A 27,771-nucleotide genomic window follows, 5' to 3' on the forward strand; every position below is an offset into this window, starting at 1 on the left:
GCCCACAGCATTTTAGCCCAGTGAGGCCTGTGTCAGGCTGCTGACCTCCAGCGCTGTGAGAGAAGGAGTGTGTGTAGTTTTATGCCACCAAGGTCGTGGTCATTCATTTCAGCAGCCACAGGGCGCTCACAGAGGTGGCAGCGTGGACAGGGGGAAGGAGGGGACTCCAGGTCTCACACCACGTCCACTGCTCTGGGATTCCTATTCCTAGACCCTTTGCCATCTTTGCTTGGGTCCTGCAAGCTCTGTGGCAAGCCCTGCCTTCTGGAAGGGCGGCCCTGGCCTCTTGACAGGCCTTGGGCTTTCATCTGTCTGCGTTTAAATCGGCAAACCCTGCTGGGATCCCAAATGGGGCTGCACTGAACCTGCAGAGAATGTGGGGGGAGCCGTCAGCTGTCTGCTCAGGAGCTCTCCTAACACCTGGTACATTCTTCTGTTTATTTAGCAATTCTTTCTTATTTCCAAAAAAAGTCTCTAATTTTCTCCATAAAGATCATTTTTTTTATTAGGTTTATTCCAAGATCCATTATCTCTGTTTGGTAGCACCATAAGGGGTATCTCTGGGAGCCGTGCTTGCTGTGAGCAGCTCGCAGATGAGAGGCGCGATCGGGTTTCTGTGCCCGTCGCTCATCTCCGGCAGCTCTGCTCGATCCCCGAGTCACCGTGTGGCTCCGCCTGTAGACTTGCTTGCTGCTTCTCAGTAGAGAATGGTCGCTACATGCGAACAGTGCCACGACAGCTGTGCTTTTCCTTTCTACCCACGATGCCTTTGCTTTCCTCGTCTTGCCTCTCTAGGCCAGCAGACCCTCCTGAGGCGTGCTGAACAGACACAGAGCCCACATGCCCCACTGAGTGAGTGGCATGTCAGGAGCAAACTCACCCCCGGCCTCTGCTCTCTCCCCCAGGGATGCTCACTTTTCTTGCCTCAGGCCCACAGCCACTGGCCAGCTGTGACCCTCAATACCTGCCCCATGTATATGGGGAGGGCAGGGGTGTGCCTGCCTCCTGGAGCACTGCAAGGGCCACGACCCCATCGTTACAGATCAGGTGCCCCACGGCTGCCCCTGGCAGGTGGGAGGGGCCTCACGTCTGCTGAATGGCACCATGGTTGGGCCTCTTGCCATGTTCCAAGGCCAATATTCACCTTGGGCACAGCACGTCCTGGAGACCTGACACCTCAGAGGCAGACCAGGTCGTGCTGGGCTCATACAGAGGGAAACTGAGGACTAGGACCCTCCGGCGAATGTGGCCCCCATGACCTGGGCCTCAGGCACCACAGCAGGGGGTAGCCCTTGGTAGGAGGCAGGCTGGCTGGCACACCCCACACACCTGCTCCCTGCACGGCGCCCGGAAGGGTGGGAAGAGGGAAGGACTCCCAGCAGGGAGACCCGCTCACGGGTCAGGACCGGCCCTCTGCTCAGAAGTGGCCACGGCCGCTGCAGGCACGTTCCAGCATCTGGGCCACATACAGCATCCTGGTCTTTTATTTTATTATTATCATTATTTTGTGTGTGTGTGTGTGATACTGGGTCTTGCTCTGTTGCCCAGGTTGGAGTGCAGTGGTGCAAGCACGGCTCACTGCAGCCTCAACCTCCCACCTCAGCTTCCCAAGTAGCTGGGACTATAGGTGTAAGCCACCAAGCCTGGTTAATTTTTTTTTAATCCTAAGTAGAGACAGGTCTCAAACTCCTGGACTCAAGTGATCCTCCCACCTTGGCTTCCCAAAGTGCTAGGATTACAGGTGGGAGCCACTGCGCCTGGCCTCTGGTAACTACTCTTCTCAATTCTGGGGGAGCAGGCACTTTTTTTACGGCCTCCACCTCACAATGTCTATTTTCACGAAATGCCCCACCCTGGCAAGAAAGCCACTGAATGGGATTCTTACAAAGCGGGGACTCTGGCTGCAGCAGGCACTGGTTCCTTCTAGGAGATGCCCACTGGGGGTAGGAAAGCAGAGGTGCCAGGCCTGGGCTGGCAGGGACTGACCTTCTGCGCCCTCGGCCTCCCGGCCGTGTGGTAGTGGCTGCGGCTCCTCCTCCTCCTCCTCGGGGTCAGCCTCTGGCCCGGCCTCCTCCTTCACGCTGCCCCCAGCCTCCTCCAGGAGCGTCGCCCCAGCCGTACCCTCCCCGGGGGACTTGGGGTCTTCGGGCTTGGGCTTCTTGGGCTGGCTCCGTTTCCGGTGAGACCTGGAGAGGGAGGTTTATCAGGCAGGAGGGGAGACCAGGGAGGAAGAGCCCTCGGTCTGTGCACTCTGTCTGGCAGCGCGCAGCCCCCGCCCACCCCCAGAAGAGTGCCCGACGAGCAGGAGCCTCCTGGCTGGAGGCCAGGGGTAAAGGGAACCCTGCGTGGGGTTCTGCTCTTGCGGGGCAGGAGCTGTATTGGGAGGAGAGACCGAAGGGAGACGGGGCAATGGACACGGTGGGGACGGTGTCAAGCAGGGGACGCTGATGACAGCTGGAGATGGGAAGCCGACTGACACCAGGTGGGATGACGGGCGGGACGGGGCGGCAAGAGCCGTGTGTGCCACGGGACAGAGACACGGGGAGTGAGCTCCGAGGGAAACAGCAGCTCATGGAAAATGCCTAGACGACAAACGGAACGAAAAAGACACTTACGACAGCCCCGGCCTTTTGGTCTGCTCTTTCTTCCTTTCTAGACTTGGTTTCCTCTCCTCCTCAGTCTTTTTCCAGTGTCTGTTTTCTTTCAGACTAATTTGTCTAGAATGTAAATTTCACGGGTTTTTTCTCTAGGACTTCTGCTCAACTCCCCAGGACGCCAGGTCCTGGGCACCTGGCTCTGTCCCCGACTCCCTGGGTCCTCTCTCTGCAGCCTTTGAGGCGCATGGGAGCCCCAGCTCACACTCTGCTGCTCTGACCTGTGCCCACGCCCCAGGGTCTGCCAGGGCCTCCTCTGCACCCCGAGCCCAGGATCTGCTCACAGGGCAGGCGTTGGCCAAGAGGAGGCGCATCCTGTATGCCCAGCCTGGACACCCACAATCCCGGGGTACATCAGGGAGGTCCCGGTCCCTGCACACCAGCCCCAAGTGAGGGATTCAGCCCAAGGCTTACAAGCTTGGCTGAGCTAGCACTTCTTAGAAATGAGAGAGAAGGGGGCTGAAAAAGGAAGGAGGAAAAGCGACAGCCGGGTGAACCTGCAGCTGAGCGGCCAGGGCCTCGCACCAGGTTCCCCCGGGGACCTCCAGGGCCTTTCCAGGAAGGAAGCAAAAGTTTTTGGAGATGCGGAGGGGGTGGCTCCCAGGGAGCTCAGGCAGAAGCCAGGAGTGCAGAGAAGCCGAGGCCTGGCGCCTCCCCTGGGCGTGTGATGTCTACACCTCCTCCGGGCCCACCCCCTGCAGCTGCCCTAAGCCCTGGCCTGGCCAGGGGCCTCACTAGGCCATGAGCTTGAGGCTGCACAGCCCGGCCCGCCGGAGGCCTTTCTCCCCTTCCCAGTTGAGAGCCAGCCGCGTCAAGCCCGCCAGCAGCCAGGCAGAGCTGGGAGCGCCAGTGTTTCCAGGACAATTACCAATGCCGGCTGCGGCTTCTGAGTGCTTCCCGTGTCCCCTGTTCCTGTGGGCTCAGACTCGGTCACCTCAACCCCACAGGGGTCCCTGTGGCAGCTGCCCCTCCAAGGACCAAGTGGTCACCAGGGTGGGGCAGGTTCATCTGACGGGGGTGGGGTGGGCCCGCTGGCGGGGCTTCTGTCACCAGGACCTCCTCGCCTCTGCCTGAGCCAGGCTGTCACATGGGCCAGCAGCAGCCCAGGCTCCCTCAGGACACTCGGACCTGACCCCTGCCCACCGCTGCTCCCAGCCACTCTGCCCACCCTGTGCTCCATGCTGGCTTCTGGGGCGCCTCCTCCAGGAAGCCTTCCTAGAACACTAGTCACTGCCAGCCCTGCTTGCTCCTCAGCTGCCTAACTCGCTAGAATCAGTGCTCCCCGACGTCTGCAGCATGGCCCACCACAATGACTCAAGGCAGAAAGCGGGTGGCCCAGAGGCATGGCATCACACAGCATGGTGCACACAAGGTCGCTGTGGGGCGGCCGGGCGGGAGCGGGAGGCAGGCAGGGGCGGGCGTGGGGCCAGAGTCACTAACACAGGAAGCAGGAGGTGGGTGGGGGACACGGGAGCTGCCCCTGCCCTCCAGAGAACGTTCTCCACAACAGCAGCCCAAGGACGGCTCCGGGCAGGCAGCCTCAGGCTCCACTTGAGGGCTGGGGAAATGCTGGGTGCCTGCCCCATGTGGAGATAGCAGGCTCAGGAATAGGAAGCTTCAGAGTGGCGCTGGGTGCAACTGGCTCTTGTAACCACTGTCATCCCAAGGTGGGCTGCCCTCCTGGTCTGGGAATGCCCCAGGGCTGCAGGGCCAGGATCCTACAGTGGACCCGCCCTGGTCCCAGACAACACCAGCAGAAGGGTGCCCTCCTACTCCACTCACCTGGCCTTGGCGGCCTCCAGCTCCATAGCCCCTTCTCCCACCCACTGCAGTCCCTCCCTCCACTCCCACCCTGAAAACCCACCCTAGAGGTCGCTTCTGACCATGGCCCTCCCCTGCTACAGCCTTCCAGGTGCACCCCCACAGCCTTGAAGCCTTACTGTGTCTGCCCCAGAGGGCCCAGGACTGTCCTGGTGTCCAACCAGAGCTCTGGGGCCTCATCCTTGCAGCCCAGCCCTTTCCTACCTGCGCGGTGCCAGGCTGAGACCTCTGGGTCCCACACTACATGGAACTGGGTAGGGCTCAATACACAGACACAGCAAGGGGGGCACAGCCCACGGCAGAGAGGCATCCATCACTTGGGGCATCTGTGGGGTCCTAAGGGCACGCCTCTTCCTGACCCTGACATCTTCATCCCCTTTCGCGTGTTTCTGCACCCAATGCTTATTTCTGGGTCTGGCTCCCGGCACAGGTGCTGAGGGTGTGGCCATCCTTGCTCGCCTCCATGACCGTCCCCTTCTCTCCCTGCACCTGCCACTGTCTTCCGCTGCAGCCAAATTCCACGTGTACGCTTTTATGCCCCATAAACATTGTGCATCCATGAGCCACAGAGCAACTCAGGCCGCATTCCCCAACCCCCCCAACAGGGGTCTGGAACTAGCCTCAGGAACACCTAGCTTCCTTGTTATCTCTGAGCTCCCTGCTGTTGCTCTTAAATTCCTGCTGTGGTCTCCTGTGCAGGGTGTCCCCTTCTCTCCATGACACCCTAGGGGTCTTGGTTCCTTCTCCCATGATCTTGAGACTCCCCTTGACTCTCCTGGGTTAGATCTTGTTTCCTCAATCCCATGGCTTCCTTGGTTTACACCCTTGTTTAGCTGGAGCACATGCTGCAGCAGCTTCCTGAGAAAGGAGATGGAACACGAGACTCTGTGTGTCTAAAAAGATCCTTATTCTCCTCACACATTTCTTGACAATTTGGCTGGGTGAAAGATTTGGGGAGAATTATTCCTCTTCTGACTTTTGAAGGCCTTTTTCTTTTGTCTTTTAGTTTATGGCATTATGATTGTAGATCCAATGCTAATAGGGTCTCCTGTTCTTTTTTTTTTTTTTGTAGAGACAGGGTCTAGCTATGTTGCCCAGGCTGACCTCGAACTCTTGGCCTCAAGAGATCCTCCTGCCTTGGCCTCCCACAGTGCTGGGATCACAGGCGTGAGCTACCAGGCCCAGCCCCAGTCTGGTGAGCTGTTTAGTGATCTGTTTGCTCTGGAAGCTTTCAGGGCCTTTGTTTAATCCAGGAGTTGTAAAATTTCACAGCGATGTGTTGTCGTTTGGGTAATTTCCATTCTTGGGTGGACTTTCCGGACTTTTAAACCTGGAAATGCAAAGTTTCTTTTTTTCTGAAACTCCTATCAGGGGCTAGATTTCCTGGACTATGCCTCTGACTTCCTGATCCTTCATATCTTCCAGCTCTGTCGGTCCATCTGTGCTGTGGGAGGGGCTTCTTCAAGAGCCTCCCAATCCACCAGGGCGCTTCTCTCCTCTAGATGGTAACATCCAAGAGTCACTCGTTCCTGGAACGTTTCTTCTTCACAGCAATGGCTCTTCTTCCATAATGCAAAATCCCGGGCTGCTCCAGGGCCCCACGCTCACTGCATCCTCCTTCCTCGGAGCTCTTCCCTTCTTCGCTGTGCAGGCCCTGCTTTGTCATGGGAGCGTGGCCTCCAATGTGTTGGGCCCCCTGGCCGTTGATCCCTCTGTGCACGGTGACAAGCCGTGTGTGAGATGGGCCTGGTGAAGGCAGTGGCAGGGGCTGCTGAGGGCAGGAGCCTGTGACTTTAGGGGAGCCCCAGTATCCGCATCTGTGGCTTTGCTCCACTGGGCCCCTTTGTTCTCTGGGAGAGGACCCCACCCCCTCTATTGTCTCTTCTGGCCTTGGGGGTGGGGGGATGTGAGGCTGGCAGCTGGGCCCCACTGCCAACCTCAGGGAGGCGCTTCCCTCCTGCCCAGAGCCACCCACTGCCTTCTGCTGGTTATCCCCGCATCCCTCCAGCCCCCCAGGAGCTGCCATGTCTGCCTGCTGTTTTTCTGCAGCCCCGTGGTGCGTTCTCCCTGCAGCCCCCCAGGAGCTGCCCACGTCTGCCCACTGTGTCTTTCTGCGGCCCCGTGGTGCAGACCAGCCGCTCCCTGCTGGCTGTCCTCCTGGTCGCTGGCCCAGGAGGTCTCCTGCCCACCCTTCCCTGCTTTTCAAAGCCTGTAGACATGCTCAGCTGCCACTGCCCCCCCTCCTGTTCTCTGCACTTCACTCTGTGGCGTTTCAGGGGCGTTTCAGGAGAGAGTGGAGATAAATAAGCACTTAGCCTGCCAGGCTTAACTGGACGCCCCTGGGCTCATTCCTATGAGCCAAATGTCGGGACGTAGTTCAGAAAACTGCACTAATATTTCCAAGGTGGAAGCAGGTGTCCTTTGCAGCTTGTATGGCAGGAGGCGGGGTGGACGGCCTCCGGCCCTGTCACCCAGTAACACGGGCCACCTGCAGCAGCCAGAGTGGGACCGTCAGCTCTCAGTGCCGCGCTGGCTCAGGGCTTCTCACAGGGCGGGGAGGACTGGGGCTGCCCCAGCCCTGGCCCCAGGCTTAGGGATGGCTGGGAGGTTGGCCCCAGACTGAGCCCTCAGAGCCGCCCCCCACCCCCTGCCCCCAAGTGGCCCAGTGCTCCCCGCCCCCAAGACTAGACGCTGTGCTGAGGAATTTCACCTTTGAGAAAATGAACAGCAGCTCTAGGAAAGAGACAGGAGACAGTGAGTGAGTCCCTGAGGCTGCATGCTCCCTGCAGGGGCTGGCAGGTCCCTGTGCTCGTGAGGTTCTGTCCCTGAGGGCTGAGGTCCCTGTTGGTGGGGAGGGCTCAGGAACGCAGCTGGGGTGCGCCAGCCCTGGCGGGAGTCGGGGCCGGAGGCATGGTGGTGTCCTGCACTGCTGCGGGGGCGACAGGCCAAGGCAGAGCCGGAGGGGACAGGGAGCACGGAGCTCGGAGGGGTAGGGGAGACGAGGCCTGGGCCCAGCCGGGCTCACAGAGCAGCAGTGGGCCAGGGAGGCTGTGGTGAGGCGGGTGCACAGATGTCCTGCAGTGAGCGCGTACATGCTGGAGCATGTGTACATGGCGCTTCTCGCGTGGAAAGAGTCTGCATGGAGGAGCGCCGCGTGGGTGCCAGAGAGCACTGTGAGGGCTCCGGCTCAGGCAAGGCGCAGGAACGCACAGCAACACAAGGCGTGGGGAGGCCGAGGACACCCGCCAGGAGCCAGGCTGCCGTTTTAGGCGACCCATCCATCAGGGGAAGAATACAAACAGCCCCCAACGCTCGCCCGACAAGATTTAGCTCCGGAAGAGCCCCGTGTAAGGTGGCGGGCGGGGAGCAAGCCATGTCCTCTGAGCTCAGGCTGCTGTGCCGAACCATCCGCACCCCACGGGGCACCTGGTAAACACATGGGGTCGTCCCACAGCCACGCTGAGGGCAGGGAAGGCTGGACTGCACTGGGGCGAGGGCATGGCGCCCACCCTGATGCCATCCCGTGGTCTAGGGCAGGGGTTCCCACCCGCGGAACTGGGCGACGTCTGGGGATATCTGTGGTTGTCACGACTTGGGGTGTGCTCCTGGCATGGAGTGGGTGGAGGCCAGGGACGCTGCTCAGCACCCTGCAGGGCCCAGGATGCTCCCCCCACCAGAGAAGGATCCAGCCTGTGTCCACAAGCCCCTTGTCTGGGAGACAGAGCCAGTCAGTCCACCGTGTCTCCCGATCCAGCCTGAGCTACAGATGCTCAGACAGGGCTGCCCTGGCCCCAAGATACGCCCTCAGGGAGGGAGCCTGGGTCAGGGGAGAAGGCAGGCCATGTGGAGAGAGCACTGCTCAGGGGAGAACCGACCACCTCCCCGGGGGCGGGAGGGGCAGCTTGGGCTCTGAAACGTGAGTCACCCATCCGCCTCTCCAGAGAAAAGCACCCCCCATGACTAAAAAAAAAAAAAAAAAAAAAAAGCGCATCAGCCTTGTTTTACATACTGAAGGCTTTAAAGAAAACTACATCCTTGGGAAGCTGCCTTCATTTGTTGTCCAGGCTCGCTGCTGGGGGAAGGCAGCCCCCAGGATGGCAGTGCACGGGAGAGGGCGGGAGGGGGCTCCTGGGGGGAGCAGGTCGTGACTACGAGCGAGCGAGGGGGCGGCTGGGGCAGGGAGGCCAGGCCGCGCAAGGGCTGGTTCTGGGGGTCCACTTCCTGCGTGCAAAGACAGTTCCAAGCAGCGGTGAGCGCCGTGGCTTCTGCATCTCCTCCTGGCTGGCAATTTAGACGGCCTCTAGTCCCATTCCACTCCTGAAGCGTGGTGCCGGTTTACTGGCAATCCGCTCTGTTGACCAATTAGCCTGAGCCACAATCAATTAACCATTATGCAAATGGCACGTCCGGCTGGGCCTGGGAGCTGGGTGCACGAGCTCTGTGCCGGTGTGGCCGCCTGGAGTGGCCTCCCCAGGAGGCGGCTCTTCACGAGGAGCAGCAGGCGGCAGGAAATCAAAAGGACAGATCACAAGAGCAGAAGAGAGAGCTTCACCTCGGCGGGGCTGTCAGGAGGGGCTGCAAAAACACTCAGGGCGGAGGGAACATTCTCCGAGACAGGCCGCGCGGCGGGGAAGACAGAGGAGGCCCAGGCAGATGCCCAGACCACCCAGGAGTCCCAGACTCACAAACAGATGCACATGCTAAAAAAGAAGGTGCCCAGTTAGAGGAGAAGTTACTGGACCAGGAGTGACTTTTCAGAAACCAGTTCCAAGGCCTGTTTCTTCAGAGTGTGGTGGGGGCCAAGGCTGAGCCGCCCCCAACCTTGGTGCTCAGTGGCGGGGTCTCGAGTGGGCACCATCCATCGCCAGCTGGGATGAGATCAAGCCAGCAGTGACTGGATGGCTGCAGAACGAAGGCCACTGCTCAAAGCGAAGGGGGAGGCTGCCCCCACACCAGGGCCACCACTGTAGGCCCAAAGACCAGACCTGGCAGCAGCTAGTCTGTACGGCCCACAAGGTAGGAACAGTGTTTACAGGTTTTTTTTTTTTTCCCGGAGAGACAAGGTCTTGCTCCGTCATTCAGGCTGGAGTGCAGTGGTATGATCTCAGTTCGCTGCAGCCTCCACCTCCTGGGCTCGAGTGATCTTCCCGTCTCAGCCTCCTGAGTAGCTGGGACCACAGGAGCAGACCACCGCACCCGGCTAATTTTTAAATTTTGTTTAGAGATGGGGTCTCAATATGTTGCCCAGGCTGGTCTCAAACCCCTGGACTCAAGCAATCCATCTTCCTTGGCCTCCAAAGCGCAGAGATTACAGGTGTGAGTGTGCCTGGCCAATATTCACATTTTTAAGTGGCTCAAAACAGAAAAATTATAATATTTGGTAGCATGTGAAAATCATGAGATCCGGATTTCAGGGTCTGTAAACAAAGCTTCATGGACACAGCCCCGCACATTTCTTCTCTGTCTATCATCTGCAGGGGTCTTGAGATGCCATGAGGAGTCGAGACATCGAGACACAGGAGGTCTGGCCTGCAAAGCTGCCAAGTCACAAACGTTTGCTCTCCGGCCCTTCCCAGGAGCAGTCGGCTGAGCCCACTCCGTGCCGTCCCTCCCGGCTCCAGCTCGTGCTCAGGGGCTCCCTGAATGTTTCTTGGGCACCAAACAGCAGTGAGATCTGTTGACAATTGTGCTGAGAGCAGCTCAGAGCCTGGAAGCCTGGACGCTTCCCAGAGTGGGGACCAGGGAGGCCAGCACTCGTCTTCACTCTGGGCATGAAGTGGACCTCCTCCTTGGCTGGGACCTGCCTCCGTGTCCCCACGGCCTCTTGCAGTCGGAAGCCAAGAGACTGCAGACGCTCTGCCCTCTCCTCCAGGCAGACACCAGACACCTGGCTGGAGGGTCTGTGCGGCAGGGGAGACACCGATGCGCAGAAAGGGGTTCTGAGTGGGAGGAGGGCATCCAGGGTCATGCCAGGGGCCAGCCTTCTGCAATCCTCTCCACGATCTCAAATCCAAGCAGCACCTTTACACCGAAGGAGCAACCGCAGACACGGAAGGGCAGGGGCTCTGCAGCCCACCCAATGCCATGTGAGTCCTTGCACGGGACCCGCCTGCTCTCAGTGCCAGGGAGGGGCCTAAGGAGCCCGACAGCAGAAACGCCGTGAGAGGGACAGGGAACCATGTGGCCTGGTGACTCTGCTGAGGCAGTGGCATGGGGCCTGGAAGCATGCCATGCTGAGGGTCAGCCTCCTGGTGGGGACGTGACAGGGAGTATGGGGAGCCCGTGCGTGTGAACGGCACAGACACTGCCCACCGGAGCAGGGCCCACCCACCCCAGCAAGGCGAGGCCTCGAGAAAACACTGTCTCAGACTCGAGGAGAAACAGACAGAACAGGAGGAGGAGAACGGAGGAGGAGGCGGGGTGGGAATAGGAAGAAAGAGAGGAGCGGGACACAGCCTGGAGTCCCTGCCGGTGGGAAGGGGCCTGGGCCACCCGGCAGGGCCACCCTCCGTCATGCTGGGCCAGTCACGCGGCAGCCCCTTGGCAACTCACCTGCGGAGGAGCTTGGCCTTCAGTGAGGCCCGGGACGCGCTCCAGGAGCTCAACTCGGGGCTGGTGAGCGCCGTGGGCCGCGTGTGGTCCAGCACCGTGAGGTCCTTGCCCTGCTTCCACAGCTCGTAGCGCTCGGGCTGCAGGATGCGCACGAACACGTCCATGGAGATCTTGACCATGTCCTTCCGGCACGTGCACTGTGGCAGGAGACAGGCACCTGAGCCCCTCCCTGCACTGCACCTGGACGGCTAGCTCCACACACCCCACTCCAGAGCAGGTGGGGCCCACAGCCCGGGCCTCCCACACCCCATCCCACCGCTGAGCTTTCCGCTTCTAGAACATTTTTCTTTTCAAGACAGGGTCTCACTGTCACCCAGGCTGGAGCACAGTGGTGCAATCATGGCTCACTGCAGCCTCAACCTCTCAGGCTCAAGCGATCCTCCCGCCTCAGCCTCCTACGTAGCTGGGACTACAGGAACCCACCAACACGTCTGGCTAATTCTTAGACTTTTTAGAGATGGGGTCTCGCTATGTTGTTCAGGCTAGTATTGAACTCCTGGGTTCAAGTGATCCTCCTGCCTCAGCCTTCCAAAGCCCTGGGATTACAGGTGTGCACCACCACTCCAGGTCTGTTTCTAGAACTTCTATTACAAGTCAGGAAATGGCGTCCCCCAATTGTGAGTCCCTGGTTTGCCTCCATGGAGTTGTAATGGCCACTGAGCAAACACCCAAGAGAAATGGGGGCTGGGCGCACGACTCAATGAGGGGCCTGAGGTTCAGGGCTGGGCACCACCCCATGCACAGTTGTCCAGAGACCAGCGAGGCTGAGATTCAGATGCCTCCTGTTGGTTCAGGCAAAAATCTCCCTCCTGTCAAGATGCGGTTGCTCCCAGGTAGGTAACAATGGATACGGAGTATTTTATAACAGCAATTGTTCCAAGAGGGCTGGGAAGAGGGGAAATGATGGCAGTCCCCAAAGAGCTGAGAGAAGCGACAGGAATCCCGGAATGTGACAACGGCCCCTCCTCAGGAGGCCTCACGAGGGCAATGGTGGCCCACAGGCTCCCGCACACCTCACCTGACTGCCGCCAGCTTGCAGGGCTGGAGGGACGCCAATGTTAATGAAGAACACACTGAGGGTCTGGGAGGCTCAGGGACTTAGTGGCTATGAAAGGACATGAACATGCCACGTGCTGCGGCCAGCTTGCCTGGGGTCTTGTGGGAATTGAGCAAACACCCAATAGGAATTTCCTGCAGCCCTTGTGTCTGGGAACCTCAAGCGAGTGGCAAGGATGAGCTGAGGTCCCCTCTGGCTGCCTCCCGGGCAGACCCGCCGCTCTCATGCCCTCAGCCCTTCCCGGGTCACTGTTCCTGGTGGCTCTGCTGCTGCATCACTTTGGTCACACGGGGCACTGTGAGAGATGTTCTGCAGGTGATCTGGTGACACTCAACATTTCAGGGACTTGGGGCCAGAGAAGCCAGGCCCCAGAAGGCATGAACAGGGCAACACAGGGAGACCCTGTTTCTACAAGGCATGAACCCAGATGCCCAAGCGGCAATTCCCACCCTGGCATGCAGATCCCAGGAGGTGGCCAGGAAGCTCTGGTCTGTCGCTTACCCGCTCAGATGGGGCTGGAAAAACACCAGCCTCGAGAGGAAGGGGGAAAGGGCAGGGCTGGCAAACAGTGTCACACAGGCCCAAATGCTAAGTGTTTTCAGCTTCGAGAAACTCTGCCACCATGCCTCAAAAGCATCACAGATGATGGGCAAATGCATGCACGTGGTTGTGTGTTAATAAAACTATTGACAAACACAGGCCAGGGCCAGAGTTGACCCACGGGCTGCAGTTTGGAAGCTCCTGGTCTAGACTCTAGGGGACAAAGTATCCCTGGGAGTCTCCACAGGCATGGGGGAGGGCCATGCAGAAGCTCGGAGGGTGGGGGGCAGAGGCACGAGCCCCCCCTCTGAAGCGGGCACAGCCCTCGTCTCCTGCTGGGGAGAGGCAGCTCAGGGACCACATGCCAGACACAGACTGCCCCCACCTCCGCCAACCCTCATCTCAGCCTCAGAAGCCCGCGGAGAACTTTCTGCCTCTCCATCAAACACGCAAAGGAGAAGCCCATTTCCAAACATCACGAGACACTCTTCCGTTTCGAGTGGCTGTCTTGCTGTCACCACCCGTGCTCCACGGGATGAAGGAAACGGGAAGGGAAAGACTTCATTCAACGCGACTATTCCCTTGCCCTGACTATTCCCTTGCCTTTCCAGGTGGCCCGCCCTTTGCTTGGAGACACTGACCTATTTACGACCCCAAATCTGAAGCTGTGGGGTTGGGGACGGGAGAAACCTTCCTGTGGAATTTCCTGCAGCTCGTGCCTCCTCCCACCTTCCCCAGTCCTGAGGGAGCCATGGAACCTTCTGCTGGATCCAGGAGCAGGGGCTTGGGAACAGTTAGAGCCCGACCATGCTGAGCAGGAGGGAATATTTACGGCCAAGCAATTCCCAGCAAACTCAATTCATTTGATGAAAGACGGTGCGGGAGAGCAAGGCTGACGGTGTCATTTGGCCGTGGAGTGGCAGGAGCACAGATGGTGCCCGCGTTTCACACTCCTGGCCGCGCCGGCCGCCCCGGCATCCCCATCCACAGCAGCTTAGGGGATTTGTATTGGGCGGCTTTGCAATTGCTTTTCCTTAAGTAATTAAAAAAAGCACCTGTGTGCACCCGTGGAGGGGGACAGGCAGACACGCTCCATGGAGCACACTGCCGTGGCCTGGAGCCCGCCTGAGCCCCCTCGCCCGGCCGGGGCTGGCCAGGCTCCAGAGACGCGTCCCCTGCCCTGGGGGCTGGCGCCACTGTCAGGACAAAGCTGCTGGTGCCAGCCCGCCCACGGCTGGCCTGGAAGGAGGTGGCGGCTGGGGGCACTCCTGCGAGTCTCCACGTGGCCCTGCAGGGAGCTGGGGAGCTGGGACACCCAAGAAGCCAACAGCAGGAAGGAGGCAAGGCCGGTGGGTCGCGGGGAGGGAAGCACGGCCTCGTGGATCGAGGACACAGGGCGGTCACTTCCAAGTGCTGGGCAGTTCAGCAGGGCCACAGCGTGGGAGAGAAACCACTAGGGCCGGTGAGGAGACCCAGCTCCCCTCAGCAGCAGCCTCCTGCTGAACATGCCCAGCCCCCACTGCAAGCCACCAACTCCGGCCTCTTCTGATCGGCTGCGCGCCTGTGGGAGCCACGTGCCCATGAAAATGGTGAGCCAGGCACGTGAGGACTTCCGTGGGCTGTTCTACTGTGGCTGGGAAGGGTTCAGAGCAGGCCGGAGGGAGCCCCACCACAGAGTCCTCAGGCAGGGCGGACCTCATTGTCTATTTTCATTCATTAGCGAGGCCCCTGACTGTCCTCACCACAGCCCTGTCTAGCTCCCCACTCTCTGGGACACGCGTGTCTGCGAGGCTGTGCAGGAGTGACTGGAGGGGACGGGCCCTGCCCACTACAATTTCCTGCTCCCTGACTTGGTGGTCCTCTGTCAGCACTCGCGACAGAGAAGGAAGGTGCCATCTGGGGGAATCTGGCTGTGTCATTAGTTTCTGACGGAGAAATCAGGCACAAACAGGGCAAGAGGAGGTCTGCGCGGCCCCCGAAGGCCTGAGCATGCCCCAGGGCCGTGTGTTCCATCATGTGGCGTGATACACGCAGCCACCAGAGCCGTGTGTATGGGTGAGGCCGCCCTGAGAGCTGCAGGCAAAGCTGGGCGAGTCTGGCCAAGGCAGGGTGGTGGTCCAAGACCAGGAGGTAGGGACTCAGGTGAGGAACGTGGAGCATGAAGCCAGGGTCCCACCGCCACTCTCCACTGAAGGTCTTTGTTCCCAAATACGCCGCATTCTCTGCGGGTCACGGCCCCAGGTTGCCCGGCCTTGGGATCAGCCTCTCGACAGGTTGGGCCCACCAACTGCAGGTTCTCTGCCCCCACTGCTCTCCCCAACGCTAAGGTCCTGGTCTCACTGCTCTGGTTGGGCTCGAACCCATAAGCTTCTTCTCGTTCCCGGGTGAGGCCAGCAGAGCAGTCTCAAAGCAAGACCACCCCTCTTGGTGCCCCAGATGCCAAGCAGAACCGGGTTCTTGGACAGTGCTCATGTCAGGGGGCGGCCTGACCACCCTGCCAAGTGCACCTCTGGGGACCTGGACGGCGCCGCTTGCCAGAGAATCAGCAGAGGGAGAGGTGGCTGCTGGGTCCTGCGGAATCCCCCAGAGGAGGACGGTGGGTCAGCATCACAGCCCTACTTGGCCCCCAGTAAGCGCGGAGCAGACCCCAGCAGCCTTGGGAGGATGCAGGGAGGAGACGAGCAGCTCTGCCAAGCTGCAGACGACGGGCGGAACGTGGATCTTTGCACACTCCGGGCAAGCTCGTCCCTAACCTCCCCCTGCCCGTGATCTCGCCTGAGAAAGGAAGGAATTCAAAGACGTCCTTTGCTTTTATATTGAAAGACAAGCACGCTTGCGTGCACACACACATCACAATGACTCTAACCAAACCGTTCAACCGTCGTGGACAGAATAAATAAACGGCACACAACAGGGAGGCGTGTGCTGGGAAGATGCGGTCTACAGGACCCTTTCAATGACAGAAACGCCCTCAGGATGTGTCTGTTATCTGAAGAAATACAAAATGCACAGTCATGAATACAGCAAGAGCCCAATTATGGGCAGAGGTCTCTAAAGAGAATGCCCACAGTGCATGGCCAACTTGGGCTGATGAGGCAGAGGGCACAGGACCCAGAGCGGGGCCGAGCAGGAGGCCAGGGCTCTCCATGCCTGGAGCGGGGCTGCTTCCCGGCAGGGGCAGTCAGAGGCCCAGAAGCCGGTGGTGGGGCGTGCGCGGCCGCCATGCTCAGTACAAACTGGGACTGCCGCCCATGTCCACACAGACACACCTGCATCAAAACACTCACTGTGGTTCTTTCAATTGTGGGAGTAAACACTTCTGTCCTACTTATTTCTCTAAATCTCTTTATTGAGAAGGCATATCACCTAAGGTGGGCCCACGGGCCACATCTGGCCTACCACTTGTTATTTGTGAAGTTTTATTCACACAGCCATGCCCGTTCGTATCATCCACAGCTGTGTTCATGCTACAAGGGCAGGGCGGAACACTCACAATGGGGAATAGCACAGCCTGCGAAGCCGCAAACAGTCACTATCAGGTCCTTCACAGTAAGTGGGCTAGCTCAAATGGTGGCTCACACCTGTCATCCCAGCACTTTGGGAGGCTGAGGCAGGAGGATCGCTTGAGGCCAGGAGTTCAAAACCAGCCTGGGCAACATAGCGAGACACTGTCTCTACAAAAATTTATTTTTAAAATTAGGTGAGTGTGGTGGTGCACACCTATTGTCCTAGCTACTTGGGAGGCCGAGGTGGGAGGATCATCTGAGCCCACGGGGTTGAGGCTGCAGTGACCTGTGATCATGCCACAGCTCTCCAGCCTGGGCGACAGACTGAGACCCTGTCTCAAAAGAAAAAGCTTGCTGAAGCCTGACTTAGGTCATAAAGTTACTTTTCTAGTGTAACTCGCAGTGTAACAGCCTCGGGGTGAACATCACGTCCCACAGACCAGCTTCAGCACACTCTGGGAGCGATCACAGGTGTGTCTGTGTGGACATGGGCGGCAGTTCCAGTTTGTACTGAGCATGGCGGCTGTGCACGCCCCACCACCGGCTTCTGGGCCTCTGACTGCCCCTGCCGGGAAGCAGCCCGGCTCCAGGCATGGAGAACCCTGGCCTCCTGCTCCGCCCCGCTCTGGGTCCTGTGCCCTCTGCATCATCAGCCTAAGTTGGCCATGCACTGTGGGCGTGCTGCCCCTGGAACCCAGGTGCAGCTCAGGGAGCTGGGCCCACCGCACCTCAGCCTCATGGGGGCCTGGATCCTGCTGCCCGGATGGTGCCCAGGGGGTGCGACTTTCCCGGCCTCACCACCTGACCCAGCTCCAAACTCCCAGAGCCCACGGACTTCGCACATTCCAGCTGGGATGGCCCCAGTTGTCTTAATGAGCCCAGACACTCATACACAGGAGAAAACAGCAATTCAGGTCCCTGAAATGACAACTTCGGGACCCAGAGTCAGGCTCTGGTTCTCCCAGGGTGTGAGGGTGTCCATTATCTCCGTGACATCAGTTCCAATACGCTCCACCTAAAAATAGTCCTATTTTGGAAGCTCCCAAGGGACACACATGAGGTCCGAATCCTGGAAGTGGCATTCCCAGACAAAACCCCCTTCCAAGCCAGAGCATCCCTGTGCCTGCTCCTTGCTGGGCTGAGAACTGTCTGGCTCAGAATTGAAAGCACGTTTTAAGGACCTTTAATTTCACAAGATTTTAGTTGCTAGGAAAGAAAAAAAAATGGTACCGATCTTAGATTAGGTTCTGCAATTGTGGCCATAAAAACCCAGAGCAAAACGGTTTCTAACTTTTAGTTCAAAAAGAGTCACGTCTCCCAGGTCCGAACTATAATAGGCTCTGAATTAATAAGTCTGAATTAATGTAGTCTTACTAGGCAACACCGGCCCCTGCCCTGAAGCAGCTCATAGTGTAACTGGGAGACAAAACAAACACATGAGAAGCCAGGGGAGCCGGGAGCAGAACGGGGCCGCGTGCCCAGGAGCTGCACCGGCATGCCTGCTCGTCCTGTTGTTGCCGGGGTGGGAGTGCACCAGCCGGAGCGAGCGCCTCTGCTTCTCGGGGTCCTGCCACTGGGACTCATTGGCCAGGGATTCGGCCAGCCTCCCTGCCACCCGCCCAGCAGCCACAGGACACTTTTCTCCAGAGAAAAAGGGGAGGGCCAGGCTGCAGGCACCCTGCCCCTCATCCACCCCATGATGTGCAGGTGGCCAAGCCTCAGGAGCTTGGAAGCCACTCAGAAGGTGGTTGGCCTGCCCTGGCTCTACAGAAGGTGGCCGTGCACCCCCGTGCCCCATGTCACCTCCTTTAGGACCAGGGCAGGATGGGGAAGGGAATCGGGAAGGGAACAGGGTGTGGAGTGAGCCTCACAGAGCAGAAGCCAGGCCCCCTGGGCTCCGGGCCGTTCGCTCCATCCTTCTCCAACACGGACCCTCCTGACGTGGCTAACATGAGTCTCCACTGACAGATGCTGTCACAGACCCTTAAGAAAAACCTGGGGTGGAGAGAGGGTCTAGCAGGAGGCTTGACCAGCTGCAGCTGCTGCTTGCAAATGACAGGCCCGGGATTGATGGCCGTCGAGTTCAGGGGACCTGGACTAATCTCAGCACGGCTGCTGGCTGGCTGGCCCCTGTCACCTGGTGCCCAAACACCAAGCCAAAGAGCTAGAAGCAGTGTGGCCATCATCTGCCCCTGAAGGCTGACGCATCCGACAGCCCGATATTCCCGACGCAGGCCTCAGAGGACCGCTGCAACATTCCCAGGAAAATCCAAAAGCGGGCGGGGCTGCTGGTTTGCCTCTGGTTATGGAGAGCAGGGCCCGATGCAGAGATAAATGGATTTCTTTTTTCCAACGCATGAAAAAAATAGAAATCAGAATGTCGATGGGCTCGGAGTTGGCAGTCACAGAGCCCAGGGCCTGCGTCAGGACGTTGTGCCAACCGAAATTGGCTCGTGTGGTGCCTGCTGCAGAGCGCGGGGGAAGGGGCCAGAGAGTCCAGGAGTGGCCAGGCCTGCCCGGTGCCTGCAGGAAGCGAACACTGGCCCTGGCTCTGCACACTCACCGGCCCCACTGGCAGCAGTGCCTTCCAAAAGGGGGTGCCACCAACTGCCCCACACATCCTGCCCTGTCCTGCAGGCTGTCACAGGACTGGCCTGTGCGGAAGGGGTGGGTGAGTGGTGGGCAGGGCCGTTGCCAGGAGAGGCGGCTTTGGCTCTATCTTGCACTCCCCAGGGCTTTAAAGTGAAATAAATTTAACCTTTTCATGGGAATAAATATTAATGCCCAATAAAACCTGGAGATCTTATTACTTAGCATCGCCATAGCACCGGATGTGCAGAGCTCTTCACTGCTCAGACTGCTCCCAGGTAGGCCGGGGGAAGGGAGTGGGGAGAGAGACGCTGACGTCAGGGGCCACATCCACAGGCCACAGTGGACCAGGGCTCTCCTGTGGGCATGGCAGGTGCCGCACCCACCACCCGTCACCCGCCGCCCCCTGCCCATCGTTGGTGAAGGGAGAGCCTGAGGGGAGCCGGGGCCTCAATTCCCTGCTGGGGTACAAGATCCCTCAGACCAGCAAGAGACCGGGAGGGGCCCCAGAGGCCACCCCAGCCCTGGCCCCATTCCTCTCCTGCTCCCCTGGCCTGTGGAGGCTCAGCCCCTCTCCCAGACTTCCCAGGGGTGCCCAGCTCCACCCTCCCCCAGGCTCCGGCCTTCATCGTTGACGACTTCCACACTGACCTGCTGATCCTTCAAGTGACACCGAGAAGGCCCCACTGCCTCCACTCCCTCCACTCCCTGCCAGGCAATACCATGCCCCTCCTGGTCAGCCAGAGGCAACTGCAGGAAGGAGGCCATGCTCATGGCACCTGGCTGTAAGTGACGCCCTGGTTGGTTGCCAAGCCCACGCCACCCATCTCTCTCCTGAAGCTATGGGAAAGTGGCTTTAGGGAGGACACACCTGCCAGGACAGGGAAGACGGAAAAGGAGACGACGGCGGGCTGGTGGTGGGACGTGGCGAGCAGGCTGACGACCACCAGGGGCCGATCCCAGCAGAGACACGGACGGTGGTGGCGGGAGCACACCTCACGCCTCACAGCCCAGGATTCCCGGGAAACGAGGGTGGGATCGCTCAACACGGAGGTTGGGCGAGGACTGCTGGAGCACCCAACCCCTCCTGGCGCCCTGGTGGCCACCTGTCCCTCCTCGCCGGACTCCATAGGCTCATTTACTGGAGAGGCCAGAGAAGGTGGGTGTCTGGGCTGGGGACGCTGGGCACAGTGGAGGATGTGGGTGCCACCCTTAGGGGCCCAGGCAGGAGGCTGGAGGGCTACTCCCTGCGCAATCTGGCTGGCCCAAGGGGAGAGACCCAAAGGGCCTGATGTAGGCCCCCCCATAACAGCGCACCCAGGTATCCCAGGGTAAAGCGCTGAGTGAGCCCCTCCCTGCCCTTCCCCTGCATCCACAGCCCACCCGGATCTCCCCGGGTAAAGCACCGAGTGAGGCCCTCCCCTCCCTTCCCCTGCATCCACAGCCCACCTGGATCTCCTGGGGTAAAGCACCGAGTGAGGCCCTCCCCGCCCTTCCCCTGCATCCACAGCCCACCCGGATCTCCCGGGGTAAAGCAACGAGTGAGGCCCTCCCTGCCCTTCCCCTGCATCCACAGCCCACCCGGATCTCCCGGGGTAAAATACCGAGTGAGGCCCTCCCCTCTATCTCCTTGCATCCCGAGCCATCATCAGCCTCCATTGCCCACTTGGGTTTTTGGGTTTTTTTTTCTGAGACAGAATCTCACTCTATTACCCAGGCTGGAGCTGGAGTGCGGTGGCGTGATCACAGAGGTGCACTGTAGACTCCAAGTCCTAGGCTCAAGCAATCCTCCTGCCTCAGCCTCCCAAAGTGCTGCATTACAGGCGTGAGCCACTGCACCCAGCACCTCACTTGTAATCATTACACTCGATCATTACCCCCAAGCATCAGAGAGATGGGCCTGCACTATGATCCCCAGAGATTAAAATAAACAATAAAAATTAAAAAAAAAAACTGGTAAGAAACAGAGGACAGAGAAGATATTTTCTTTTTTCTTTTTTGAGATGGAGTCTCGCTCTTGTCACCCAGGTTGGAGTGCAATGGCACAACCTCGGTTCACTGCAACCTCTGCCTCCTGGGTTCAAGTGATTCTCCCACCTCAGCCTCCCGAGTAGCTGGGATTACAGGTACCCACTGCCATGCCCAGCTAATTTTTTGTATTTTGAGTAGCAACGGGGTTTTACCACGTTGGCCAGGCTGGTCTCGAACTCCTGACCTCAGGTGATCTGCCTGCTTCGGCCTCCCAAAGTGCTGGAATCACAGGTGTGAGCCATCATGTCCAGTCAGAGAAGACATTTTCAAAAAGAATATAAACCTATCACCAATCAATATCCTCAGAAAAAAAAGATACTACATCATGAAAGAAGAGGACTTCACTCTAGCCTAAGACCCGGTCTCATTCCAGAGTGAGATCCTGTCTTGAAAACAAGAACAAGAACAACAACAACAACAAGACAAAGTAGAAAATGGAGGTGGGGAAGATAAAGAAAGTGGAACACTAGTTCTGAAAGCCCAACAGCGAGTGACAGAAGTTTGAAATAGAAACAAGAAAATAGAAACAGGAGAGCAAATAATCAATGAAACCATTCAAGAAAGTTTACCAGAATCATGGGAAAGGTTGGAGAAGATGGATGGAAAGGCCCAAGGAGGGGGAAGTGACAAAAATCAGACATATACCAGGTACCGAGTGAGGGGACTTCAGGACACTTGGGACACAAAGAGGGTTCAATAAGCTTCCAGAAGGGAGAAAAACAGGTTCCACACCAAGGATGAGGAATCAGAGGAGCATCTTTGTGCCAGCAGCACTGAATGAGAACCACGGATGGGTGTGGCCTTCGAAGGGACTTCAATGCCCAGCCAAACTATCCACCACAAAGACAGTAGCTTTTCCTGCACAAGTTCTTCTACCTTGTTGCCTAACCATCCTGTGGAGTTTTTGGTTTCATTTTCAATATCTGCCCTTTCCTTATTTCTCATGGTTCTGGAGGCTGGAAAGTCCAAGATCAAAGCACCGGCAGATTTGGTGTCTGGTGAGGGTCACTTCCTGGTTCCTAGACGGTGCCTTCTCGCTGTGTCCTCCTCTGGTGGAAGGGGTGAGGGAGCTCTCTGGGGGCTCTTCTACAAGGGCTCTGATCTCCTCCATGAGGGTGCCACCCTCAGGCCCTGTTTTCAAATGAGAAAACTCTCAAAACTTTACTGCCTGTGGTCCTTTCTCAAGATGCCCCTGGAAGGTATGTCCCTCAGAAATGAGGTCACAGCAGGTGTGGAGGCCACAGCACCTCCATCTTGGATACTAACCTGCCACGTTGGCTTCTGATTAACCCCCATTCTGGGAAGGCCTCTGAGGTTTCCAGTTCATCTACCGCTCCTTGTATAAGAGCAGGTACTTACTGTAAGTACCTGCTTTGGTCAAATCTTGCCCTTTGGTCAAATGGCCCTGAGGCTTCCATATTTCAATTGTCTTGCACATCCCTGAACCACCCTTCCCTATGGTATATAAGCCCTGGGTCTGGGGATGATGGTGCAGGGATCCACCGTCTTGTCTCACTGCTGCCACCCAAGACACAGACATGGCTTCTCTTTGTAAATCCTTATTAAATGTTTCTCTCTGAGAAACTGAATGCCAGCCTCTTTCTTTAGCCTCTCAGCATCCTTGGACTTTGGGGTAGATTTGCACAGACCTGCTCATCATGTTTAAAGAGAAAGGAAACAAATGGGCCTTCTGGCACACCACAATCCTCTCCACTGCCCACTGCTACCCAGTGTGTGCCCAGTACTACTAGAACTGGAGGTTGTTCTATGTGACCCAGGTTCCCCTCAAAGTATCTCTGCCAAATGGAAAGAAAGCAGCAACTAAAGGCTCAGAAATCCACCCTGCACATTCCTCAGAGGCAGGGATGAGGGAAATGGCATGTGAGGAAGTGACTGTGATGAACCTTTTGTCTTAGTCCGTTCTTGGAACAAAATACCATAAGCTGGGGGCTTATAAGCAAATTGCTTATTTCTTATGGTTCTGGAGGCTGGGAAGTCCAAGATCAGGACACTGGCAGGTCTGGGATCTGGTGAGGGTCACTTCCTGGTTCTTGGCATCTTCTCACTGAGTCCTCTCATGGTGGGGGGGCGAGGGAGCTCTCTAGGAGCTCTTTCATAAGGCCACTGATCCCATCAATGAGGGCATCACCCTCATGCCCTCGTCGCCTCCCAGAGGCCCCATCTCTTAATACCATCACCCTAGGGAGGGGTATGAGGACTCGACAGATGACTCTGAGGGGACACAGACCTTCAGTTCATGGTCCCTTTCTAGGGAACTAGGTGGACCAACCTCGTGCTGCCGGGGGTTTTAAATGAGATAACACAAGCGAACCTCGTAGGCTGGGCAAGTCAGGGCCACCATGGGAGCACTTCCTATTATAAAGCAAGACCTGCCAGTCACCTACAAGGGAACAGGCAGGGCAGTTGTTCTCGGGTCTGAATTCCCAAGCCTGTCACTCTAATCTAATGCCTGAGATTATGCCTTCTGAGCCATAACGATCCCATGAAAAATGCCTGAAATCCAATGAAACTGGCGTGCTGTTGCAAATTGTAATAAAAAATAAAATAAAAAACATACGGAATGCCAGACCTTCCTTTAACATCATATTGCAAAAGAAATCCACTCCCCAGAGGCCGAGTCCCCCTGCTGTTAATGGGCCTTCCCCGGACCATGTACTGACGTGGAGGCTGCCACTGCTCACGCGGGAAGCTCCTTGGCCACCAGCCCCGGCCCAGCTGGGGGCTGTGTCTGCCTCTGCCTCTGCGTCCTGCCTTGCTCTGCAGGGCTCATGGGCTGCACTCCGACAAGTACTCTGAAGCCCCTCCTGGCGGGGCTTGGGCAAACATGCAGAAACCTTCCACAGGGCTTGACAGCTCCCGACTGACATTTGAGCCCCCCATGTCTGAGATCCAAAGAAGCTGGAGTCCCCAGGTCCATGAGGCTCTGCTGAGCTCAGAGGAGGAGGAGGGTTCACATCTCATTGGTGGCGGAGGGGGATCACCCTCTCTGGGCACCTCCCACAGGAGCTCTGAGCCAAAACGGAGACAGAACTCACAGACTTTCTGGAACAGGCAACGCTGCACCCAACACCCAGCTCCAGAAGAACAAAAGGGAAGGTGGCCAATGCGCTCTCTGCCCCAGGGCCCCACCCTCCCGACACACAGGGCGCGGTCCTCTGCTTTTCGTGTCAATGACATCCTACAGTCCCTGCTCTGCGCCTTGCCTTTTCCATGGGGCACATCTGGGAAATGCTCTCCATCAGGACCGAAGGGGCAGCTCCACCAAGGCCTGCACAGGCCAGGCTCAGCGGCTCATGCCTGTCATCCCAGTGCTTTAGGAGGCCAAGGCAGGAGGACCCCTTGAGCTCAGGAGTTCAAGGCCAGCCTGGACAACATAGTGAGACCCCATCTCTACAAAAACTACAAAAAATTAGCTGAGCATGATGGTGCAATGCCTGTAGTCTCAGCTACCTGGGAGGCTGAGTTAGGAGGACTGCTTGATCTCAGGAGGTCAAGGCTGCAGTGAACTATGACTGCACCACTGCACTCCAACCTGGAGTTTTTAGAGACTCTGCCTCAAAAAGACAAAACAAAAAACAAAACCACGAAGCCTGGATGGCCGGCTGATGCGCCATTTGGGGCTCTACAGCCTTTTACTACATATTTAAGAATCCTGTGTACTGCGAGATCGACGTCTTGGTGGCTTTGGTTACCACTCACCTCCTTCTCTTGGCGACTCTTCTTCGCGAACAGGTGCCATCCCCATCACCCCATGGCCATGGGGCACGTGCCTCCTCCTTTTCTCCCCGCCCTGCTGACTCCACACCACACGTGCCGCCAGCCCATGCTCTTTAAAGTATAGATGCTGATGGAAGCCGCCCTGTGTGGCCTTACAAGCCCTTCCCTAGCATGGGATGTTTAAAATCATTCCCAGGGTCCCCTCAGCCTTCTCTGAGCTGTTAAGGCAAGCCCAGAAACGGAGGAATCCTTCCCCCACCAGGCAGGCGCCGCAGCAATCCGCACCGCCAACACCACCAGGGAGGCGCCGCGATCCACACCGCCAACACCACAGGGAGGTGCCGTGGCAGCAGGCGCCACCAAAGTCACCAGCGACTCAAGTGCAGAAATGCTACATCGCACGGAAGCGAGAAACTGGGGTCTGGGCAGGGGCACTGAGGTCAGCAGGAACCCCGGGGGTTCCCCAAACCCATGGAGACCTGGGACCGTGCTCCCCATCCAAGGTAAGATCACTCCATGCCACGAGAAGTCCGGATGGGGGAGGGCTGTGAAGATCTCCCATGCCATGGCCAGGCGCAATGGATCATGCCTGTAATCCCAGCACTTTGGGAGGCCAAGGCAGGTGGATCACTTGAGGTCAGGAGTTGAGGACCAGTCTGGCCAACATGGAGAAACCCCGCCTCTACTAAAAATACAAAAATTAGCCGGGTGTGGTGGCGCACCTGTAGTCCCAGCTACTCAGGAGGCTGAGGCAGGAGACTCACTTGAGCCCAGGAGGCAGAGGGTGCAGTGAGCCGAGATCACACCACTGCACTCCAGCCTGAGTGACAGCACGAGACTCCACCTCAAAAAATAAAAAATAAAAAATAGATTCCCCACACTGTACACCGGCCCTGTGTGCACCTCAGTCTGTGGCCTGCATCTCCATAACATGAGGACCTCCTCCTAAAACAAGCTCCCTGTGAACCTGACTTTTCAGCAGCCTGCCCCTTGGTGGGGCACACTCTGCCTGCCAGCAGCTGGGGTCTGTCTACAGCACCCACTCTATAGAAGGGGGTCTGATTCCCAGGGAAACGCACACACAAACCACATGCTCGCACACAAGCGCCACACACACTCAAGTCTGCGGCTGCTGGGGGAGGGTCCCCAGGTTGAAGAGTCTGACCTGGCTGCTCCGGGCCCCTCCCTCCTAGCAGGCCCTGCCCTGCCCTGGCCAGCCCCTTGTGATCTGATCCAAGTTGAGGGGTCCACCCTGGCTGCTCCCGGCCCCCTCCCTCCTAGCAGGCCCTGCCCTGCCCTGGCCAGCCCCTTGCGATTGGACCCACGCTGAGGGGGCGTCCAGCACCAGGCTCATGGACCCCTAGCTCTCAGTGTGCAGCAGCCTGGCTGGCAGCGTCACGGCAGGACCCTGGCAATCTGCAGATGCAGTGGGCTACCACTGCTGCCTTGGAGCCCAGGGGCTCATCCGCCACCTTCCCCTGATTTAAACAGCACTGAGCTTTCACAAGAGGTCATCTCCTTTTAAAAGCCTTAACAGATACTAGAGTCTGCTCATGTAAAACAGTAGAGTGGCAGAAGACGCAGCCACCAGCCTACAGAGAAAATGATTATATGTGGTCCAATGAAATCATCAACCCAAACAGCATCTGACCACGGGGCTCATGAACGCTCTCGTCAGCTGTGGCGCCAACTCCCAGCCCCCTGATCCAGGAACCAGGGCGGAACATTCAGGACGATGCCAGTTGCCAGCGGGTGGTTCCACAGCCGACGGCAATAGACATTGCATGGCTGGTGTTTGCCCTGCTGTGGACGGGGACAGGGATGGGAGGGGACCTTAGAAGCAGCCAGCCTGGTGTGGGGAGGGTGCAGCATCTCACAGCTGCCGACGAGACATCTATGGCTACCACGTCCCATCCCTCACACTGCCTCTGCCCCACCCTCGGCGCCGACCCCGAGCTGAACACCCCTCCACGGACACCTCAGCACCGACCCCGAGCTGGAGACCCCTCCACGGGATGCCTCAGCGCCGACCCCGAGCTGGAGACCCCTCCACGGGATGCCTCAGCGCCGACCCCGAGCTGGAGACCCCTCCATGGGATGCCTCAGCACCGACCCCGAGCTGGAGACCCCTCCATGGGATGCCTCAGCACCGACCCCGAGCTGGAGACCCCTCCACGGGATGCCTCAGCGCCGACCCCGAGCTGGAGACCCCTCCATGGGATGCCTCAGCACCGACCCCGAGCTGGAGACCCCTCCACATACGCCTCAGCACCAACCCCGAGCTGGAGACCCCTCCACGGGACACATCGGCAGCACTGCAACAGGACTGTCTGGGGACGGCGATGACCTGCACCTGCACTGCCCAGGACACGGCCGCCAGCCCACCTGGCTATTAGCAAGGGCTTCACCCACAGCTGGCCCGACTGAAGGTGGAGGGTGCATCCTATTTCATTTTGATTAACGGATATGGTGCCATGTGTGGCCCATGGCTCCTACACTGGACGGCAGGCTCTGATGCATCTGAACACCACAGCCAGTCCTGGCTCCTCCACGTCCCTCTGTGCACTCCCGGCACCAGCACGCACCAGCACACACCCACACGCCCAAGTCCTCATCCCTCACCTGCGCCCCCACCTCCATCCTATCACCAGGTCCTGCAGGCACCACCCCTAAAACACAGGCCCATGCTGTTCCCTTCTTCCTGTCATGCTGTCCCCTTCTTCCCATGCCCACAGACCCCATGCCCGCCTAGACGGCAGCCATCCATGCCGGGCTCCCTGCCCCATCTCTCCCATAATCCCTTCTCCAGCCAGTGGCCCCCTCCCTTGCTGAAATGCCCAGTGCCTCCCCCAGCACACAGTGATGAAACCTAACTTCGAAGGCCCCTGTTGCAGCCCATGACCTCTGACATTTGGCCTCTGCCAGGACCCCCGCTCAGGGACCTCGCGATTTCCGTTCCTCTCCTGCAGTGCTGTTCCCCGCGCTCCTCAGCAGCCTGCACCCAGGGCCTCACAGAGGAGTGTTCAGAAGCAGCATGGTAGCAGCTGTCGTCGGTGCGTGATTCACACGTGGGATCAGGGCCTGCCCGGGGCCAGCGCCTGGTGTCCTTAGAAGCAGACAAGAGGACACAAAGGCAGGGAGGAGGGGCCACGTGGCCACCGGGCAGAGGAGAGGGCAATACCCCTGCAAGCCAAGCAGCCCTGAGATCTCGGCCAGCCCCGAA

At 58.4% G+C, this 27,771-nt stretch overlaps 1 protein-coding gene and 1 pseudogene across 5 annotated transcripts in view; both read right to left on the reverse strand.

The window, feature by feature from the left end:
- KDM4B (lysine demethylase 4B) overlaps positions 1–27,771 on the reverse strand; it is a 184,016-nt gene that overhangs the window by 32,225 nt on the left and 124,020 nt on the right. The window contains exons 10-12 of one of the 4 annotated variants that reach the window (XM_050770070.1): positions 11,028–11,224; positions 2,616–2,717; positions 1,987–2,186 (exon numbers count right to left, since the gene is read on the reverse strand). The exons of 1 other annotated variant lie outside the window; for it this stretch is intronic. In XM_050770070.1, coding sequence (XP_050626027.1) covers positions 1,987–2,186; positions 2,616–2,717; positions 11,028–11,224 — 499 coding nt within the window. Of the gene's footprint in view, positions 1–1,986; positions 2,187–2,615; positions 2,718–8,583; positions 10,005–11,027; positions 11,225–27,771 lie in introns of those variants that run through there. 2 more of the 4 variants (XM_050770071.1, XM_050770074.1) reach the window with 2 other exon arrangements.
- On the reverse strand, positions 6,975–8,395 carry LOC126942818 (translation initiation factor IF-2-like; annotated as a pseudogene). Its single transcript, XR_007721614.1, has one exon. The product of XR_007721614.1 is annotated as a translation initiation factor IF-2-like (transcript).

Source organism: Macaca thibetana, chromosome 19 (genome assembly GCF_024542745.1).
Source record: "Macaca thibetana thibetana isolate TM-01 chromosome 19, ASM2454274v1, whole genome shotgun sequence".
Taxonomy (NCBI): domain Eukaryota; kingdom Metazoa; phylum Chordata; class Mammalia; order Primates; family Cercopithecidae; genus Macaca; species Macaca thibetana.